Here is a 22,621-nt window from a genome sequence, read left to right on the forward strand (position 1 = left end):
GCCCTAGGAGAGTGCCCCATGTTTGGAGGGCTCTGTAACTTGGTGTCTGAATCCATTTTCACAGAACAGTGATGTGAGTTTCAACAGAATCTTTGATCTATCATAAAAGACAATGTACAAGCAGATGGAAAGGTATAAAGGGTGAAAAAATGGGCTGACAGCAATTTAAAAACTGAATGACTTCTGACAGGCTGAAGAGAAAGCAGTTCCTTCTCATCATAGAAATCTCTTTCTCATCTAGAAAAATCGTTCTAACTAAATTCTAACTTTCCAATAGTTGAAGTTCAATTATCACAACGTAAAACTAAAGTTATTTCTTTGGAGTGTTATTCAAAGTTACAATTCCTAATACATCAACTAAGAATCCCAGCTCCTATTCAGCCTCCCATATCTTCCAAGGGAACCTTTTCAGATAGAAAACAACTCTATGTATATATTCCTTTTAATCTTCCCTACAGGTTTCACCAAGATCCAAAATGTTTCTGGCACAGTTATGGATACTGTGGAGAGTTTTAACATAAATAGCATCAAACAGCTTTTTAAACATTTCCAATTCCTTCAAACACCTAGCTCATTTAGATTTTTGCAACACACATATAATAAAATTCTAAAACTATAAAAGATAATGACCTAGTTTGAGTTTTCCCAGAAACAATCAAGCATTTGAGACAAGTAGTTTATTTTAGACATGATTCCAGGAAAACCACTAGGAAATTGAGGAAATGAGATTGGAAAAGAAAGGACCAACAAGTTGTCATGGTAAATAACCAGAGATTAATCCCACTAGGCAACCCTTGGAGCCAGTGTAGGACACAGGTCTCAGAATTATCTCCTCTGAGCAGGGGGGTTGCTGAGGTATTTATACACCAACTTCTGGCAGTCACTGGGCTCTGACCAGAGCAGAACTTCAGCAAAGAGTTGCAGGTTCTAGAAACTGGGCCTGCCTGTCCTTAAAATAGGAAATCTTGAGAGAATATAAGTGGTACCTCCACAACACCTTCTCAAATGGAAACCTGGATTATCTCTTTACAAAGATTCACTGCCCCTTTTATTCACAAAAGGAAACTCGGCAGTTCTCCAGTTCTTTGCATAGGTAGCAGAGAACTATTTTAGGCAGATCATGTCCAAAAGACTAAGACATGATCAGGCAGCCAGTCATTTGTCCCCATTCCCTGCTAGATGCCTTCAGAAAGTGTGTCACACCAAGCTTTGCAATTAGGAAATACTGCAATAACTAGTTGTAAAGATAGCACAAAGAACAAAGCAAGAAAATGCACCACTTGTTACCTCGCTAGGACTTGCTAGCTTAAATAAAGGAAGTAGGAAAAAATAACAACCCCAACATGTTAACTACATGACAGCAATGAGGTAGGGAGTAGGAAAGATGGAAGTAGAGAGATATTTTGAGGGAAGACTCAAGAGAGCAAAGAATTGAAGCAGACAACTGTGACAGTACACACATGGAGCTCTATGTCTATCTCATCCCTGCTATTCCTGTCTTCCTTCCGGAAGCCTCTTCGGAAGTTAGCAACCAGTTTCCAGACGAACGTGAGGAGGGTGTCATTATAGGAATTCTTGGCAATCTGCAGGTTCCGATACACCAGGGTGCTGAAGTGATTGGAGAAGAGCTCGGTGAGGACGTCATTGGTGAGAAACTTCTGCAGGTTCAAGCCATTCTCCAGAAAGAGGCGGACAAACTTGGGTCTGTCCTTTATGAGAGCCATAAACATGACTTCCTGAAGGTCAGCAGACTGAGGAGAAAGAGCAGAGAGAGAACGCACAGCCTAAATCCAATCAAGAAAACAAGGCACCTTCTTTCTCAGCCACATCAAATTTTCAACCATGAGGTAAATAAAACTTATCTTTTCAGTTGTAACACAATATTAGATTACAGCTCAAACATCGAGATGGGGGAAGCAGCGAGATGGAATCTTTGAAATCAGCCAGATGTGAGCTTGGATGGGAATTGGTCTCTTGCTATTGTAAAGTGGAGATAATGACACCCACGTAAGGATGATGTTGAGGGACTTCCCTGGTGGCCCAGTGGTTAAGACTTTGCCTTCCAATACAGGGGGTGCGTGTTTGATCCCTGGTTGTGGAGATATGATCCCACATGCCTCATGGCCAAAAGACCAAAACATAAAACAGAAGCAATATTGTAACAAATTCAATAAAGACTTTTAAAAATGGTCCACATCAAATAAAATTCTAAAAAAAAAATTACATTAAAAAAAGGGATGATGTTGATCAAGAATTGATCCCAGTGTCCGGCATAAAGGAAGCACTCGCTCCATTAGGGGGCAGGGGGCTCACGGTACAGCTCGCACCATTTCTCTGAGGTCTACACTGGACACCAGTTGTGAGCCAACCACCAGCCAACTCTTCCTTCTGTGCCATGGGGTCGCCCCACTGCCCTTCCCATGCCACGAGGCAAAGGCCTGGTCATGTTACATAACCATGAGTCACTGGAACACTTGACAGTGATACCTGGTTATTATTTATCTTTACCTCTACTGTCTGGCTCCTGATAATCCTTATCCCATAGAAGCTTATTAAGAATCTTAATAAAGATAATTAATGTGTACTTCAGACACAAACCCGTGGTCCACGGGCCACACCAGCTCTCAGATATGTTCTGATTGTCCTCCATACTATTTCTTACAATTTGATTCTGTTGCCAACATTAAAAATTAGACAGTTCATAAAAATCCACATTGCCAGCATTAAAATCCAGATTCACAAGTAAATACCAGAAGCTCTGACGACACAGAGAACCGTCAGTTGGAGCCAGCTGGGGCAGCTCCAGGAGCCTGGGCACTGTAGCCCTGGGCCCCCCACTAGCCTCGCTGCTGCTCACCCAGCCACTGTCCTCACTTTACTTGTCTGAGCGCTGGTTCAGGGGAATATCCGCTGCCAAGGGCAGCATTAGCGGTTTCTGTTTCTGTCTGATGTTGGTCTCTCCGGGATCACACATTGCCTGCAGAGGCAACTGCCAAGGGTCCCTTGAGTCCCCACACTGTGGCTCCAGGTGGGATAGGGACAAAAGGAGGTGGCTGCCCTGATAATCTGCACTGCTAACAAGTTCCCAGGTTATTCTCATGCTGCCCCGGGTCCAGGGACCACCCTTTGAGAACCACTGGCATACGGGGAAGAGAACAGCTTTGCAGTCAGACACATGTTTGTTTCCAAACCTTGGTTCTACCATTACCTTATGTGCGACCTCAAACAAGACTGTGCCTCAACCTCAGTTTGCTCGTCTGTAAAATAGGTGCTTGTGGGGATGAAATGAGACAACACAGGTCAAGATGCCTTCAGAGATTCAAGTTCGGAGCAGGCCCTCAAAAGAACATCAGAATGGCCCTCCTGTGGTACCCATGGAGCCCTAGCTTGTTAACCAGCAAAATGAGATAATCCCTGTGATGGCTGGCATGACGGCCAAGTGAACTAACACAGTGAAGCTGCTTTGTGCACTACAAAAGGTTATGCAAAGATTTTTAGTTATTTTTAAACAAAGACTTATATATGGCTTAATATGTGCCAGTGTTCTAAGCACTCTAGAAATATTATCTGATTTAATCATCATAACAATCCAATGAGGTAGCTAGCACTATTATTACCATCTCTGTTTTCAGATGAGCAGTGGTGTGCTGGTAAATACTTTACAACCAACATTCTGGAAGAAAATAATAAGCCCTGATTTGTAGTATTTGACCATTGCTACAGTGTAAATGCTCCCAACATGGCCAGTCTTTGGCTACCATGTGACATCATTGAATGCACAATTGGGACCCAACACAGAGTAGCAAGTACGGTGTTTCCAGAATGCAGATATAATTGACATAACCTCCAGAGTATAGATCAGAGTAAATGTAGTAAAATAGTTAGAAAGGGACGAGTTTGATTATTTATTGCCTTTGTTTTTAATAAAATTTATTTAGTTCTAAGAGTATAGTATTTGATTTTTAATGATTGTATTTAACAACTGACTCAAAAATCCCTAAAAATTTTAACAGTCAGCTCTTGCTAAAACCAGTATGAACTGACCCTAATTCACCACTGTACAAGGAAATTGAGGAAGGTTAAGTAACTTGCAGAGGTTAGGTCATACAGATGGGCTGGCTCCAGAATCCATACTCTCAACCATTATGTCCTTCACTCAACTATCTTTAGCTGAGTTAATAAAATTAAATGTACTATTCAATGCATGCCTGAGTTTATGTTTATTTGTACCATCTGATGTCACTTAAATAGAACATTTCACACACAGGGGTTCATTTCTGAATCAATTACCTAGATTTACATACAGCTCTGTTTTCCCTCAACTAACTAAAGGCTTGCCATGTGAGATAGGGTTCATTATACTGCAAAAACCAAAGATAATGTTTGCTAAAGGAATGAATAATTTAAAAACCTGTAAGCCATGACTTTATTTGGATTCTATTATTAAAATTGATCACATGTAAGGATAAATGAAGTCTTCATCTTTGATTATACAACGATAGGCCTAAAAGTGTTTTCACTGCCCACCAGTGACTGAAGAGCTTAAAACAAAGGAGCCTCCACCTTGCAGATCCAAGTGTGATGGTTTATAGTTGTTCCTACAAGACAGAGCTCCTAAGGCGGATCTCACTTTAGTTGTACCCAAGAGGATGCTGCTGGAAAATGCAGTCTTACAACTCTCATCAAATTCAAAGTGAGAAAAGTCATTCTACTGGAAAAAAGTACAGATTTTCTGGACATACAACTTCCATATTGGAGGTACTCATTTGCCTGGGGGAGTCCTGATTTTCTAACTCTAAGATATTCATTGTATGTCTTTAATCAACTTGTTCTATTTTTCTCTTATGCGTCTCACTGCTGACAATTCTCTTATGAGAACTTGGCTAAGAAGGTGGGGCAGGGCACAAAATGAGTACCGCTGTCTGGATTTTCAGTTGAGTTACTTCTGATAAACCCCTTTCAATCATCTTGCACTTAGTTTCCCCACATTTCTGTCCATCAACTCCCAGGAGGAAATCTGCACCTCAATACCTCGATGGAGAATCGCCTCTCACATCATGGGGGAAGAGCTATAAATTTTGGATGGTAATGGTGGATTGATGTTACCTTACATTAGTGTATTTGTTTTTATTATCTCTTTGCAAGCAACCTACTAAGTCAATGTTATTATCCCCTACTACAGATGAGGAAAGTGAGCCTTGGCAACACCGATGTACCAGGACAGAACAATCCTTTACAATATTCAAGAGCAAAGACCCTGTCAGAAATGGACCAGACCTGTCACTGGAATAACCCAGGAGGGCCTCCTATGTACCTCCCACCGGCGGTCATTGGTGAAAATCTCATCACTGGCTAGGTCCAGCTGGTTCCACTCCAGCAGAAGCTTCAGCTGCCCATTCCAGTTGTCCTTATCTTGTTCATTGGTGCTAAAGGCTGTAAGAGGACAGGGAAAAAAATCAACTCACCAAACGCCCAGAAACAAGAGAGTCAGAACCATTCCATATGGCCAATTATCACAGCCATTTATCAAAGGAGATTCTAAGCGTGTTCTCTTAGAATCAGACACTCAGAGCTGTCATTTCACTGACAGTTTATTTTCACTCAATCTTATCCATATTCTATATGTCCCAAAGTATGTAATGTGGATCAGTTTAGGTGATAATATCTTTCCATTTCATATCCTAACAGTGTAACTATGGTATATTGATATTTTTCCATAGATTCAGATTCCATAAATGGCACATTTCCAGGACCACATCTGACTTTTACTATATCTAAATCTATGACATAATGAGCCCTATTATAACAATATTCCACTTGTCTTTTTCAGAGCTAATAATTTCTGTACCTATGTATCTCTACAGATATAGTCCCATTTTAATAAATATCCTTACAACCAAATTTCTGACAAGCAGAGTAAGAATGATTCTAATGAATAGCTAATGCTTAAAGTGCACTTCTCTTGTGCCTTGCCCTGCTCTGCATGCCTTAAATATATTAATCAGATGGCTCAACTCTATGTGGTCTTTGCCAGGGGTCTATTTACTTCAAGTAATTCCACCTTGATGGGATTCTCAGACAGCAAAGTTCACACATGAGGATTTTAAAACTCAGGTTCATTCATAAGCATAGGAGATGTGTTAACCCCTGAAACTGGACGCAAAATGATCTATGTGTGTGTGTACGTGTGTACACAGATGTGGAATCCTACGACAAAGGTCTATAGCTTTTATCATATTCTCAAAGTGTCTGAGACTCAGATAAAGATTCTAAACCACTGTTAGAGACAGCTCTTTGGAAAGTACTGTGATCATATTTAACTGATATTTTGATGACATAAAAAATTCTTGTTCTGTTAAATATATACAACCAAGGAGATTTAACTCAGCAGGTCAATAATAGTTATTCCAACTTCTAATATAAGATAATCAAAATTAAGTGCAAGATTATATTTCTGTAAAGCTGTTTTAAAAAATAAATGGAAGCCATTAAAAGCCACAGAAAGCAACACAAAGCTGAAACTTCTACAGGAGCTAATTTTACTCACCTTTGTACAATGCATAGGAGATAGCATTGCTCACAATTTCATCCCCAGCTTCTTCTATTTTAATAACGGTTAATAGGTGAGAACTTTCGTGAATTTCTTTGAGCTGGCAAGATTTAAAGAGCAGAGTTGTCAGCCAACTGATTTCAGGCACAAGGAGCATAAACTCTCTTTTGGTGAGGAATATTTTATTCCATTTTTTTAAAGACCACCTATAGGAATGTTCCAAATCTCCTTCCCTCTTCTACAGCGCCTGTACCCACAGCATCTAATTTCTAAATTGGAATAGTGAGCCCTTGACCACAATGAGAATAAAGTACTGGCTCTACAAAGGCACATATATCAACAAGTCCCTATCAAAAAGCTGAGAGAGGAACTCTCCTACATTGTTGGTGGGAATGTAAATTGGTACAGCCACTATGGAGAACAGCATGGAAGTTTCTTAAAAAACTAAAAATAGAGCTACCATATGATCCAGGCATCCCACTGCTGGGCATATATCCAGAGAAAACCATACTTCAAAAAGATACATGCACCCCAATGTTAATTGCAGCACTATTTACAATAGCCAGGACATGGAAGCAACCTAAATGTCCATCAATGGAAGAATGGATAAAGAAGATGTGGTATATATATATGATGGAATATTACTCAGCCATAAAAAAGGAACAAAATAATGTCATTTGCAGCAACATGGATGGACCTAGAGATTGTCATAATGAGTGAAGTCAGACAGAGAAAGACAGATATCATATGATATCGCTTATATGTGGAATCTAAGAAATAATGGTACAAATGAACCTATTTACAAAACAGAAATAGAGTCATAGATGTAGAAAACAAAATTAGGGTTACCAAGGGGGAAAGGGGGGCAGGACAGATAAATTGGGATTGGCATATACATACTACTATACATAAAAATAGATAACTAATAAGAACCTACTGTATAGCACAGGGAACTCTACTCAGTACTCTATAATGATCTATATGGGAATAGAATCTAAAAAAGAGTGGATTTATGTATATATATAACTGATTCACTTTGCTGTATAGCAGAAACCAACACAACATTGTAAATCAACTATACTCCAATAAAAATTAATTTTTAAAAAAAAGCTGAGAGACTCATTGACTAGGGATGAGTGTGTGTGTGTGTGTGTGTATGTGTGTGTAACACATGGTAGGTGCTCAGTTGTTGAATGAGTGAATAAATGCGGAAAAGACAACAGAAGACCACAGAAATCATCCGAGTGTGGACATAGGGCTTAGATTATAGGAAGGAAATTTCAGTGTGAACAAAAGCCAAGACAATTTGGTGACTGACTAAAGAGATGAGGAATTCACTATATTATCCTTTGTGATTTTTCTGTAAAGTTTAATTTTAAGACACTTTTTAAGATTCAAGAGCTTGGGGAGAGGAAGAGCCCTTGATTCCATGGATTCAGGCATTGGCAAGCTTGGTGGGAGCTTGGCAAGGAAGAGCTCCTTCTGGAGAAGGAAACAAGTCTGGCTGTGGTTAGACTGAGTTCAAGATGGTGGTGGGTTTTCCTGGCAACATTTGGAAATGAGGGCCTGAAACTACAGAGAGTTTCAGCTGGATGGAGAGGGAAGCCTCAGGTCAGGCTGGAAGGGTGAAGATGTGGACTAAAAACGGCCCTTGCATATATCCAGAAAAGACAAATCTCTTAATTCAAAAAGATATATGCACCCCAATGTTCATGGTAGCACTACTTACAGTAGCCAAGACATGAAAGCAACCCAAGTGCCCATCAACAGATGAATGGATAAAGAAGATGTGTGTGTGTGTGTGTGTGTGTGTGTGTATATATATATATATATATATATATATATATATATATATATATATATATATATATAACTGAATCACTTTTCTGTACACCTGACACTAACACAATACTGTCACTCAGCTATAGTTCAATTTTTAAAAAAAAAGAAAAAAGAAAAGCTCTTGGATTTGGACTTTAGGAGGTGACCTCAAGGCTGCAGTTTCCTGGGAAAAATAGTGTCGGAGGCCCTAGTTCAAAGGACATCTGAGGGTGACGAGGAAATAAATGAAAACGGCAGGAAAACACAAGTCACAGTGGGTTTGATGGAGAGAGGAGGAGGGGCTGACAGCAGGAGGGGAAGAGCCCTCTCATTACGCTGGCAGCCTTTGTTCAGGCAGAGGAAAGGGGTCCAGCCAGAAATGACAGGAAGGAAGGGGTCTAGGTCCCAAAATTCTGGGGCACAGATGGGGGTAAGCAGCACAGACGGGGTGAGATATCCTTTCCTTCAAAATGAAAAGGAAGAAGGAGAAGGTGAATATGGATACAGAGCAAACTGATGGGACCCAGAGATGCTGCAGGGGCGCCTACCTCATCCCCCCTCCCCACCCACGTACTCTCACCTCCTCGGATCCTAACCCTCCACTGCAGCCGGTGTGACCTTGACTGAATACACTTGGATCACACCTCACCCTGCCTCAAACCCTGCAGTGACTTCCCACTACACCTGAACAAGAACAAAACCCTCAAAAGTCCTCCAGTTTCCACCCACAGTATCCGCCCTCATTGCCATCTTTCAACTCCTCAGTAGCCATGCTTACCTCACATCTCAGGAACTTTGCACCAAACAACCCCAGCCCTCACCCTTGAACCCCACCCATCATTCAGACATGGCTCCCACGCCACTTCCCCTTAGAAGCCCTCCCTTGAAAGGCCTTCCACACCAGGCCAGGCTCCCTTGGCTCAAGCCCTGTGTATCCATGCTAACTTTCTTCAGAACACCCTTTCTGGTTTGAAACTATACAATACATTGTATTGTAATCACTCAACATGAATTTTTTTCAATTTCTGTGTTCTCTCTGAGGACAAGCACTCCCTGTTGCATATACTATTCTTTCTGAAATGCCTGTTCCAATACCAGGCATACAGTATGTGCTCAATAAATAACAACTAAACAAATCCAAGTGTTTGAAATGAATGAATGAATGAATGATACCTTGGTTGGCTGATAGACTGGGAGACTCTGAAGGGTCAAGTTCTTGAGAAGGTGGGGAGTAGGTACAGCAGAATAACCATGAGAGCACTGCTAGGGGAGGAGGGCCTGGTCCCAGTGGGGAAGAATACAGGGTCTCTTGAAGAGGATGAGAAACCATGAGGTCAGGTTTGGGGGCTCTTTGTCCACATGATCAGTGAGGTCACCCACAATTACCCTGGGAGGTTGCTCAATTAATATTTGATTGGAGATTGGTTCAAGATGGCAGAGTAGAAGGACATGCACTCACTCCCTCTCGCGAGAGCACCGGAATCACAACTAACTGCTGAACAGTCATCGACAGGAAGACACTGGAACTCACCAAAAAAGATACCCCACAACCAAAAACAAAGGAGAAGCCACAATGAGATGGTAGGAGGGGCGCAATCACAATAAAATCAAATCCCATAACTGCTGGGTGGATGACTCAAAAACTGGAGAACACATATACCACAGAAGTCCACCCACTGGAGTGAAGGTTCTGAGTCCCATGTCAGGCTTCCCAACCTGTGGGTCCAGCAATGGGAGGAGGAATTCCTAGAGAGTCAGACTTTGAGGGCTAGTGGGATTTGACTGCAGGACTTTGGCGGGACTGGGGAAAACAGAGACTCCACTCTTGGAGGGCACACACAAAGCAGTGTGTGCATCAGGACCCAGGGGAAGGAGCAGTGACCCCATAGGAGACTGAACCAGACCTACCTGCTAGTGTAGGAGAGTCTCCTGTGGAGGGAAGGGGGCAGCTGTAGTTCATGGTGGGGACAAGGACACTGGCAGCAGAAGTTCTGGGAAGTACTCCTTGGCGTGAGCCCTCCCAGAGTCCACCGTTAGCCCCACCAATGAGCAGGTAGACTCCAGTGCTAGGTCGCCTGAGGCCAAACAACCAACAGGGAGGGAACCCAGCCCCACCCAGACAAGCAGACAAGCGGATTAAAGTTTTACTGAGCTCTGCCCACCAGAGCAACACCCAGCTCTACCCACCACCAGTCCCTCCCATCAGGCATCTTGCACAAGCTTCTTAGATAGCATCATCCACCAGAGGGCAGACAGCAGAAGCAAGAAGAACTACAATTCTGCAGCCTATGGAAGGAAAACCACATTCACAGAAAGACAGACAAAATGAAAAGGCAGAGGACTTTGTACCAGATGAAGGAACAAGATAAAACCCCATAAAAACAACTAAATGAAGTGGAGGTAGGCAACCTTCCAGAAAAAGAATTGAAAATAATGATAGTGAAGATGATCCAGGACCTCAGAAAAAGAATGGAGGCAAAGATCGAAAAGATGCAAGAAATGTTTAACAAAGACCTAGAAGAATTAAAGAACAAACACCTAGAAGAATTAAAGAACAAACAAAGAGATGAACAATACAATAACTGAAATGAAAAATACACTAGAAGGAATCAATAGCAGAATAACTGAGGTAGAAGAATGGATAAGTGACCTGGAAGACAGAATGGTGGAATGCACTGCTGCAGAATAGAATAAAGAAAAAAGAATGAAAAGAAATGAAGACAGCCTAAGAGACCTCTGGGACAACGTTAAACGCAACAACATTCACATTATAGAGGTCTCAGAAGGAAGAGAGAGAAAGGACCCGAGAAAATATTTGAAGAGATTATAGTCGAAAACTTCCCTAACATGGGAAAGGAAATAGCCACCCAAGTCCAGGAAGTGCAGAGAGTCCCAGGCAGGATAAACCCAAGGAGAAACATGCTGAGACACATAGTAATCAAATTGACAAAAATTAAAGACAAAGAAAACTTATTGAAAGCAGCAAGGGAAAAATGACAAATAACATACAAGGGAACTCCCATAAGGTTAACAGCTGATTTCTCAGCAGAAACTCTACAGGCCAGAAGGGAGTGGCATGATATATCTAAAGTGATGAATGTGAAGAACCTACAACCAAGATTACTCTACACGGCAAGGATCTCATTCAGATTTGATGGAGAAATCAAAAGCTTTACAGACAAGCAAAAGCTAAGAGAATTCAGCACCACCAAACCAGCTCTAAAACAAATGCTAAAGGAACTTCTCTAAGTGGGAAACACAAGAGAAGAAAAGGAGCTACAAAAACAAACCCATAACAATTAAGAAAATGGTCATTGGAACACACATATCGATAATTACCTTAAACGTGAATGGATAAAATGCTCCAACCAAAAGACACAGGCTTGCTGAATGGATACAAAAATAAGACCCATATATATGCTGTCTACAAGAGACCCACTTCAGACCTAGGGACACATACAGACTGAAAGTGGGGGGATGGAAAAAGATATTCCATGCAAATGGAAATCAAAAGAAAGCTGGAATAGCAATACTCATATAAGATAAAATAGACTTTAAAATAAAGAATGTTACAAGAGACAAGGAAGGACACTACATAATTATCAAGGGATCAATCCAAGAAGAAGATATAACAATTATAAATATATATGCACCCAACATAGGAGCACCTCAATACATAAGGCAACTGCTAACAGCTATAAAAGAGGAAATTGACAGTAACACAATAATAGTGGGGGACTTTAACACCTCACTTACACCAATGGACAGATCATCCAAAATGAAAATAAATAAGGAAACAGAAGCTTTAAATGACATCATAGACCAGATAGATTTAATTGATATTTTATAAGACATTCCATCCAAAAACAGCAGACTACACTTTCTTCTCAAGTGCACACAGAACATTCTCCAGAATAGATCACATCTTGGGTCACAAATCAAGCCTTGGTAAATTTAAGAAAATTGAAATCATAACAAGCATATTTTCCGACCACAACGCTATGAGATTAGAAATCAATTACAGAAAAAAACGTAAAAAACACAAACACATGGAGGCTAAACAATATGCTACTAAATAACCAACAAATCACTGAAGAAATCAAAGAGGAAATCAAAAAATACCTAGAGACAAATTACAATAAAAACATGACAATCCAAAACCTATGGGATGCAGCAAAAGCAGTTCTAAGAGGGAATTTTATAGCAATACAAGCCTACCTCAAGAAACAAGAAAAATCTCAAGTAAACAATCTAACCTTACACCTAAAGGAACTAGAGAAAGAAGAACAAACAAAACCCAAAGTTAGTAGAAGGAAAGAAATCATAAAGATCAAAGCAGAAATAAATGAAATAGAAACAAAGAAAACAATAGCAAAGATCAATAAAACTAAAAGCTGGTTCTTTGAGAAGATAAGCAAAACTGATAAACCTTTAGCCAGACTCATCAAGAAAAAGCAGGAGAGGACTTAATAAAAAAAAAAAATGGAGAAGAAAAGAAAAAGGAGAAGTTACAATGGACACCGCAGAAGTACAAAGCATCCTAAGAGACTACTACAGACAACTCTATGCCAATAAAATGGACAACCTGGAAGAAATGGACAAATTCTTAGAAAGGTATAACCTTCCAAGACTGAACCAGGAAGAAATAGAAAACATGAACAGACCAATCACAAGTAATGAAATTGAAACTATGATTAAAAATCTTCCAACAAACAAAGTCCAGGACCAGATGGCTTCACAGGTGAATTCTATCAAACATTTTAGAGAGGAGCTAACACCCATCCTTCTCAAACTCTTCCAAAAAATTGCAGAGGAAGGAACACTCCCAAACTCATTCTATGAGGCCACCATCACACTGATACCAAAACCAGACAAAGATACTACAAAAAAAGAAAATTACAGACCAATATCCCTGATGAATACAGGTGCAAAAATCCTCAACAAAAGACGAGCAAACAGAATACAACAACACATTAAAAGAATCATACACCATGATAAAGTGGTATTTATCCCAGGGATGCAAGGATTCTTCAATATATGCAAATCAATCAATGTGAGACACCATATTAACAAATTGAAGAATAAAAACCATTTGATCATCTCAATAGATGCAGAAAAAGCGTTTGACAAAATTCAACACGCATTTATGATAAACAGTCTCCAGAAAGTGGGCATAGAGGGAACCTACCTCAACATAATAAAAGCCGTATACAACAAACCCACAGCAAACATCATTCTCAATGGTGAAAATCTGAAGGCATTTCCTCTAAGATCAGGAAAAAGACAAGGATGTCCACTCTCACCACTATTATTCAACACAGTTTTGGAAGTCATAGCCATGGCAATCAGAGGAGAAAAAGAAATAAAAGGAATACAAATTGGAAAAGAAGTGAAACTGTCACTGCTTGCAGATGACATGATACTATACATAGAGAATCCTAAAGATGCCACCAGAAAACTACTAGAGCTAATCAATGAATCTGGTAAAGTTGCAGGATACAAAATTAATGCACAGAAATCTCTTACATTCCTATACACTAACAACAAAAGAACAGAAAGAGAAATTAAGGAAACAATCCCATTCACCACTGCAACAAAAAGAATAAAATACCTAGGAATAAACCTACCTAAGGAGGTAAAAGACCTGTACTCAGAAAACTATAAGACACTGATGAAAGAAATCAAAGATGACACAAACAGATGGAGAGATATACCATGTTCTTGGATTGGAAGAATCAATATTGTGAAAACGACTATACTACCCAAAGCAATCTACAGATTCAATGCAATCCCTATCAAATTACCAGTGGCATTTTTTACAGAACTAAAAAATAAAAATCTTAAAATCTGTATGGAGACACAGAAGACCCCAAATAGCCAAAGTGGTCTTGAGGGATAAAAACGGAGCTGGAGGAATCAGACTCCCTGACTTTAGACTATACTACAAAGCTACAGTAATCAAGACAACATGGTACTGGCACAAAAACAGAAATATAGATCAATGGAACAGGATAGAAAGCCCAGAGATAAACGCACGCACCTATGGTCAACTAATCTATGACAAAGGAGGCAAGGATATACAATGGAGAAAAGACAGTCCCTTCAATAAGTGGTGCTGGGAAAACTGGACAGCTACATGTAAAAGAATGAAATTAGAACACTCTCTAACACCATACACAAAAATAAACTCAAAATGGATTAGAGACCTAAATGTAAGACAGTACACTACAAAACTCTTAGAGGAAAACATAGGAAGAACACCCTTTGACATGATTCACAGCAAAATCTTTTTTGATCCACCCCCTAGAGTAATGGAAATAAAAACAAAAATAAACAAACACGACCTAATGAAACTTAAAAGCTTTTGCACAGCAAAGGAAACTACAAACAAGACAAAAAGACAACCCTCAGAATGGGAGAAAATATTTGCAAGTGAATCAACAGACAAAGGATTAATCTCCAAAATATATAAACAGCTCACGCAGCTCAATATTAAAAAAACAAACAACCCAATCCAAAAATGGGCAGAAGACCTAAATAGACATTTCCCCAAAGAAGACATACAGATGGCCAAGAAGCACATGAAAAGCTGCTCAACATCACGAATTATTAGAGAGATGCAAATCAAAACTACAATGAGGTATCACCTCACACCAGTTAGAATGGGCATCATCAGAAACTCTACAAACAACAAATGCTGGAGACAGTGTGGAGAAAAGGGAACCCTCTTGCACTGTTGGTGGGAATGTAAATTGATACAGCCACTATGGAGAACAGTATGGAGGTTCCTTAAAAAACTAAAAATAGAATTACATATGACCCAGCAATCCCACTACTGGGCATATACCCAAAGAAAACCATAATTCAAAAAGACACATGCACCCCAATGTTCATTGCAGCACTATTTACAATAGCCAGCTCATGGAAGCAACCTAAATGCCCATTGACAGACGAATGGATAAAGAAGATGTGGCAGGGCTTCCCTGGTGGCGCAGTGGTTGAGAATCTGCCTGCCAACGCAGGGGACATGGGTTCGAGCCCTGGTCTGGGAAGATCCCACATGCCACGGAGCAACTAGGCCCGTGAGCCACAACTACTGAGCCTGTGCGTCTGGAGCCTGTGCCCCGCAACAAGAGAGCCCGCAATAGTGAGAGGCCCGCACACCGCGATGAAGAGTGGCCCCCGCTCGCTGCACTGGAGAAAGCCCTCACACAAAAACGAAGACCCAACACAGCCTAAAATAAATAAATAAATAAATAAAATAATAATAATAATTTAAAAAAATAAAAAATAAAAAAAAAAGAAGATGTGGCACATATATACAGTGGAATATTACTCAGCCATAAAAGGGAAGGAAATTGGGTCATTTGTAGAGACGTGGATGGGTCTAGAGACTGTCATACAGATTGAAGTAAGTCAGAAAGAGAAAAACAAATATCGTATATTAACACATATATGTGGAACCTAGAAAAATGGTACAGATGAACTGGTTTGCAGGGCAGAAATAGAGACACAGATGTAGAGAACAAACATATGGACACCAAGGGGGGAAAGTGGCAGGGTGGGGGTGGTGGTGGGATGAACTGGGAGATTGAGATTGACATATATACACTAATATGTATAAAATAGATAACTAATAAGAACCTGCTGTATAAAAAAATAAATAAAACAAAATTCAAAAAAAAAATTTGATTGAATGTATACATTCATTAATTAATAATTCCACTCTTGGGCTTGGTCTTTTGGGAAATTTCTACCAACTGCAAAACCCCATACAAGTGCATAATCAAAATGCCAGGCTAATTTTTATTATTGTTGTATGTCTTCTGGTTGACTTGATTATAATTATGATAAATCATTAGCATATGAATATGAATTAGATGTGAATCCCAGAAAGAATAATATAATCACAGGAAGTGAAATGTGTCCAACATTTAGCCTGCTTCAGACGACTTTCCTGTATCAGTTTTCTTGAAGCAGAAATCAAAATCCTTCATAAAGGATGTGGGGACCCGTAAGGTGGCATGGCCCTCTGCACATGACCTGGTCTGGACTAAACAAGCCAACTCGCAGAAGGAGTAAGAGAAAAGTCACTCGAATGGACCCAGGGCCATCTTTGGTGGGTGAATTAAGAGTGGTCTATTCCTTCCTCTGTGGGCATCCTTGAACGGACCACCGAATTTCTTCCATCCATCACAGGAAGTTACCTTCAGGACATTGCTCAACACACAAGGTCTTAGGTTGATATCTACGCTTTGGGATTGCTCCCCTGATGTGTTTGGAATGACTCAAACTGTTTAGGTCTGAATACATGGAGAACTGAAGATAACTACTTTGGGTGATACATATTTTCCTCACCCACATATTTTCATGCAGAGGGACCTCCATCCAAATCAGGTCCCTAGGTATCCCCCAGCCCTTCGCTTACTGCTACTCCGGGTAGGGGAGTGACACAGCCAGTTGATGACTTTGGCCTTGCCCAGCCAGTCCTGTCCTGCTTCTCCGTTGGGATCTTCTCCTTGCAGGGTGCTAGTGCTCTGGTGTCTGCTATCAGCCACATGCCTAGGCTAGGGCTAGGCAGATGGGGGCCAGCAGTCATCCAGGGCTGCCTCTGTCTGGGTGGGGTCATCTGTCTCTTTCTGGGGTTCAGCATAAGGAGGCCCATGGTGGCTGCACCCCTAAGCCACATCTTTGAACTTGGCCTTCATCACCAACGAAGCTGATATTTTGATCTCTCTATTTACCTAATTCTTGTGTCTGTCTCTCAACTGGACTTGGCCAAGATACAAGAAAATCCCAGCAAAAACTTTCATGTAAAACCACCAGCTTCACCTTTTTCAGCAAAATCTGCAAAATGCAGTATCTCAAGTAGGAACATCATATACGCATTCGTTGGGCAGGGCATCGTTCAGTACCAACACTGACTCAGCTACAGACAGAAGATGCATGTGCATTTTTTAATCCTGAGTCTGAGTAATGAGGCTTAATCCAGAAAGGACTTGTTTCCTGGTCACTTCGACCCTGCCGTACCTTACCGGGATTATCGCCCAACTGCCTACTCATGTGAAATTAAACAAAACCGACAGGGTCTCACTGTGTGTTAATTTTGTACAGAGTACCTGTCAGCCTAGAAGGCGGGGTTGATTTTTCTCATTATTTACAAGAATTTGATTTATCCAGGCTTGCTTTAAATAACGACAAAGGCCAATACACACTACTCTATATAAAATAAACAACAAGGATTTACCGTATAGCACAGGAACTATATTCAATATCTTGTAATAATCTATAATGAAAAAGAATCTGGAAAAGAAAGTTTTATATATATATATACATACATATGACTGAATATATATATATGTATCTGAATCACTTTGCTGTATACCTGAAACTAACACAATATTGTAAATCAACTATACTTCAGTAAAAGAAAAAAATAATGACAAAGGCTACCATGAGCCAGATAATCTTCACTACTCCAGGATTTCGGTTTGCCAAACTTGACACTTTGAGGCTCTTCCACAACTAAATACTGCTGAAATACCAAGCTAATTAAAGAACTTTTAAAATTATTTATACTAAATTCAACCTTTCACTCTAATGATGAAATGCGCTGTATGATTAAAGTAACTCTTGTTGTCTACAGCCTGTCATTTCCTTTATGGGAAAATTTCCAAGTGGCAGCACATGCTCCTAAGAATATCCAAACAGCAAAGGCCATTTTTGAATGAGCTGATGTGAATGTACCTACTGATATTAATGTGAGCTTTATCACAAACTGAACAGTCAACAGAATGAAAGTCATTTCAAGTCAACACCAGTCATGAAACAAGAGAGAAAGGTTGAGAAAGCATAACACTATGTTAAAATGCTTTATAGGCTTAGCAATAAGAAGCATGAGATATTTCGATTAGTACATATTTCTTATATGATCCAATAGGAAAGGTGAGAGATTCTGAATTAATCACAGGTCAGTTAACTTAGAAAGGCAATTATTCTGTAGTAACAGCTTCTCCACTAGACATAGATTCAATTTAGAATCTGCATTTCTAAAACAGCATCACAGGGATTTTTTCCTCCCCGCTGCTGATAACCTACAAAACACAGAAGCTCAATGCTTGTTGACAGGGTGTAAAAGAAGGACTATCAGCTTTGCAAACAGACAGACTGGAATTTAAGCCCCATCTGCTACCCCTTATGAGGTATGGAAACAGGGCAAGTCATTTAACTTATGTGAGCTTCAATTTCCAGCAAAAAAAACCTGGTTTGGGCCAGAGTGCAGTTTCAAAGTCACTGAGAAAGTATAAAGACCCTCAGCTGCTAGTGGAGTTGGGCACTGAAGGCGCTCTCCCTTCCCAGGAACTTGCTCCCTACAACTCACCCATTTGATCCAACTCTCGATCTCCTCCTCAGGCAGCCGGGACACCGTGCGGGGTAAGAAGCGCACCAACTTCTCCTTGATGATGGATGACGTCAGGGCATCCTCCGCCTCCACCAGGCTGGCGATCACATCGGCAATCTGCCCGGAGCCTTCCACCACCACACAGGGAATTTTACTTTTGATGGAGGTGCTGATGGCCTGGGAGAAGGGAGATAGAGTTGACCAGATGATCAACAGAACCCAGCTCAGGATGGAGGTTCTAATCAAGCTGGTTAACAAATCACATCGACACATCTCTGCACTTCATCGTTTGGCGAGGCAGTGGGAGGGGTTATTTTCAATCAGAAGCAAACCAAATGTTTGCAACCACTTTAAGCATCAGAAATGTAAGCCAGTTGTCTTACATCCTATGTTAATACCAAATTCCATAATGAGGACACATGTGAGTGGCAAGTTTTCCATCAATAAGTGCTTTAAAATATGCCTCTATACAAAATCGATCATTCCAAATACTGACATCGTAGATTTGAGCGACAGCTCTTAAGATGGTACTCAGCATTGTAGTTGATAGTTTTTCTGATGGAGGTTTACAATATTCGTACTTTTAAGGTATGAAAATACCTTCACAGCAGCAGCCATACATTTTTTGTTATGTTGACTCACATATTTCCCTCTGCAAATAATTTCCCTTGCTCCTTCCATTGAAAGAAAAGAAAAATATATTTGCTTTCTGGATAACCACCTACCACATTTTTATTTCCTTGATAAAAATCACAGAGACCAGCAGAGGAGAACCAGGCATGAAAAATTTTAATCACTTGACAACAAAACAAAGTGATGTACACGTGGGTACAGAAGAAACTGTGAAGCCCCTTCCTTTAGCCAGGAGTGATGTCTTCCTTAGAGAAGACGTTGGCCATAAAGAATGCGGTGCCTTCATCAAATCAGGGTGAGATCCATCTTCACCTGACTACCTGTGCTACAGGTGGGTGTCGGGGCTGTGCTGGGGTGGAAGTGGGGATGATAAGAGAGTGAGGTGAAGGATGAAGGGATGAAGTGTTCAGCAGGCAGTTTCTCCTCCCTCTCTCTTCTCTCCTGTGGGTTCTGTGGGTTGTGAACTGGCTGAACAGACCTTGTGGGAAATGCTATAGAAATGCAGTGCTCTAGGCCAGGAGCAGCTTGCTGGAAACCATAATTCTAAATCTAAAATCTGAGAGATAATAAATGTAACCATCTTCAATTACTTTTTCTCCATCTCTCTTCCTCTGTAATGTGACTGCTTCTTCAAGCATTTCCATACTGACTGTTTCACACTGAAAAAACATCTCTATTTTAATTTCTCTCTGAAAAGTCTTTAGGTGCTTAATAAATACCTGTTGATGAATGAATGCATGTTGATGAATGATGGATGAATGAATCACTGTTATAGAAAAGAATAAACAAAGAGAAGCATTAGATTATGATTCCAAATAACTCTGCCAGAAATTTCATGTAACTCCAGGTGTATATGATCATGGGGTGGCCATGGTTTTCCAACATACGCGCTGGTTATGGTCACTAAGTCCTGTGAGTTCATGTCAAGACTTCTCTTTGGCAGGTTGATGGTCAAAGAGAGCAGTAAGTGCACAGACTATTCATGTTGCTACAAACTATCTTCCTAAATTTTCTCAGCTGAGGGAACAACTTAAGCCTGTTCGGGCAACACTGTGTGATTGGGAAAATGCTACCTACTTGCCGTAGAAAAGAAATTAGTCGTGTTAGATTAGGTGAACCCCAAAGCCCTGAAAATGCAAATTTGTTGAGTAAGCTTGTTGACTGATCTTATAGAAATCCAAACCAAGACTCACTTTCAAAGTCTCTTTCCCACCTCCTTGGGCAAAACACACAATGGGGATCTTGCCACCGTAGTTGGAATCTGTAAAATATAAAACGTAAAACTTATTTTGGGCACATCAGAAATATTCACCTACCTCAAGGAAGTGGTGGACCCCATGAGCCCAGGGTGTGGGGTGATGGCTGCAGATCTCACAGACTTGACCACCTACCAGCTGATCACAATGGATTCATCCCTGTGCTCCAAACCAGTAATAGCATGACACGGGTCACATTGCAATCTGTTACTGATATTTAAAATGCCAAAGTCTGTGAATGACTGACTTTTTGCTAATATACATTAGGCCTGGTTCAAGTTTATCCTTAGAATAATTACACTTTCACTCATTTGCATAATCCTATGCTTTCCTGAGTGGGTGAAAAATTTGCATAACTATGTGTTCTTTCCAGTGAGAGTATTGCATATATAAATGTTTTCCTTTGTATGCGTCCCATTGAGAAAGGAAAGAGGTTGAGATTATCTCCAACAAGTCCCTGTGATGGAGTCTATCACAAGATCACGAGGTAATCTGGTTCCACAACAGGACACATCTCAACAATAGGAAGAGAGTTATTTATCACTTGCCATAGCAAATAAAGGCTTTCACTCAACTGCTGCATTCTCCCCTTGAAACCAATGTTTTAGGTGGTTCTAGTATATAGAAGTAGCCAATAACCAAAGAAGTAAACCATCTAACAGTTAAGCTAGTGGGTTGGTTTTTATCGCTTCTATCCTAGCTAACCGCATTGCTTTGTCAGCGCAAATTTGCCATTGCGAATTTTACTGTGTTCTTAAATGTTGTCGAGCAGAATGGACAGCAGGTTCTCTATGCTGGGTGGGACAAACCAGGGGAGGACGAGGCAGCATTTGTCAGTGTTCCAGCACGTTGAAGGGTACATATCAGAGTAACCTTGGCAGGAGCACCTCTAGTATATTAAAGAAGAGATGTAACAGCCCTTCTTTGGCAATAGAACATCTAATTGGGTGAGTTCACCATTCTTTACTCAATAATTGGGAGCTATTGTTGGTGCTGCTGCTGCTGCTTTTGTTAGGATGTTTGTCTAAGGTCCCACCTCCTCAACACTGACCTTGAATAGTGCGCTCGGAGATGTACTTCTCCAGCTGATCCCGGAGCTTTGCCTCGACTGCGGGGTGTCCATGGCAGCCGTTGTCCACGAGCAGCAGGTGGGTGTGATTGTTGTCTAGGATGTTCAGAGGGTCTCTCTTGAAGTCATCCATAATGTACTGGGCTGAAAAATATCCCTGAAAGGCACAGAGAGACTTGTCTTTGAGGTTTATTTGTTGGCCAAAACGCATGATGACATTTTCACAGGTTCATATTAAGGGTAACCCTTTGGGTTCAACTACACTGATGCTCTTCCCAGATTCCTAAGTGCAGAAGGGTCTTAGAGGTCTTATAGTACAGGCCATCATTTTAAATATGAAGAAATGAATGCTCAGAATGGTTGCATCACTTGCTTATTGTCACGTAAATGACCGGTGGCGTGTAAGAATCAGATTCTAATCCATTTCTTGTTCCATTGCCCTGTGCTCTAAATTCATTGAAACTGATAGCATTCAGGAAAGTGTGTGTGTGTGTGTATGTGTGTGTGTGTGTGTGTGTGTGTGTGTGTGTGTATCCAGACACATACATTTGTATGTGTGTGTGTCTGGATAAGGTAGAGGTAGACATTGATACACACACACACATATTTGTCTGTAATCCATCATATGCCAAGACCTAAGACAACGTCCAGGGATTAGAAAACGAATAAGATGGAGTCCTAGCCCTTGAGGAGCACATAGTTACGGGACCATGAAAAGAGGCAATTAAATACATACTTTGCCCTCGCACTTAATACCAGCGAATAAAAAACTAAAGAACTGACTCTAACAGGATTTGCTGGGAACAAATCTTAATGAACAAAACACACCCACCGGTAACTCCTTCCCAGGAGTTCTCTGATTATGTCATCCTTGTTTTTAATTCCTGAGG

General features: G+C 40.6%; 1 protein-coding gene across 1 annotated transcript in view; it reads right to left on the minus strand.

Moving 5' to 3' along the window:
• TRPM8 (transient receptor potential cation channel subfamily M member 8) overlaps nt 1-22,621 on the minus strand; it is an 87,688-nt gene that overhangs the window by 43,830 nt on the left and 21,237 nt on the right. Inside the window, exons 6-11 of the mRNA XM_068543723.1 lie at nt 21,714-21,888; nt 20,600-20,667; nt 18,753-18,950; nt 6,548-6,650; nt 5,315-5,433; nt 1,461-1,751 (exon numbers count right to left, since the gene is read on the minus strand). Of these exons, the coding sequence (XP_068399824.1) occupies nt 1,461-1,751; nt 5,315-5,433; nt 6,548-6,650; nt 18,753-18,950; nt 20,600-20,667; nt 21,714-21,888 (954 nt within the window). The remainder of the gene's footprint in view (nt 1-1,460; nt 1,752-5,314; nt 5,434-6,547; nt 6,651-18,752; nt 18,951-20,599; nt 20,668-21,713; nt 21,889-22,621) is intronic.

This window comes from Eschrichtius robustus, chromosome 5, assembly GCF_028021215.1.
Source record: "Eschrichtius robustus isolate mEscRob2 chromosome 5, mEscRob2.pri, whole genome shotgun sequence".
NCBI classification, from domain to species: domain Eukaryota; kingdom Metazoa; phylum Chordata; class Mammalia; order Artiodactyla; family Eschrichtiidae; genus Eschrichtius; species Eschrichtius robustus.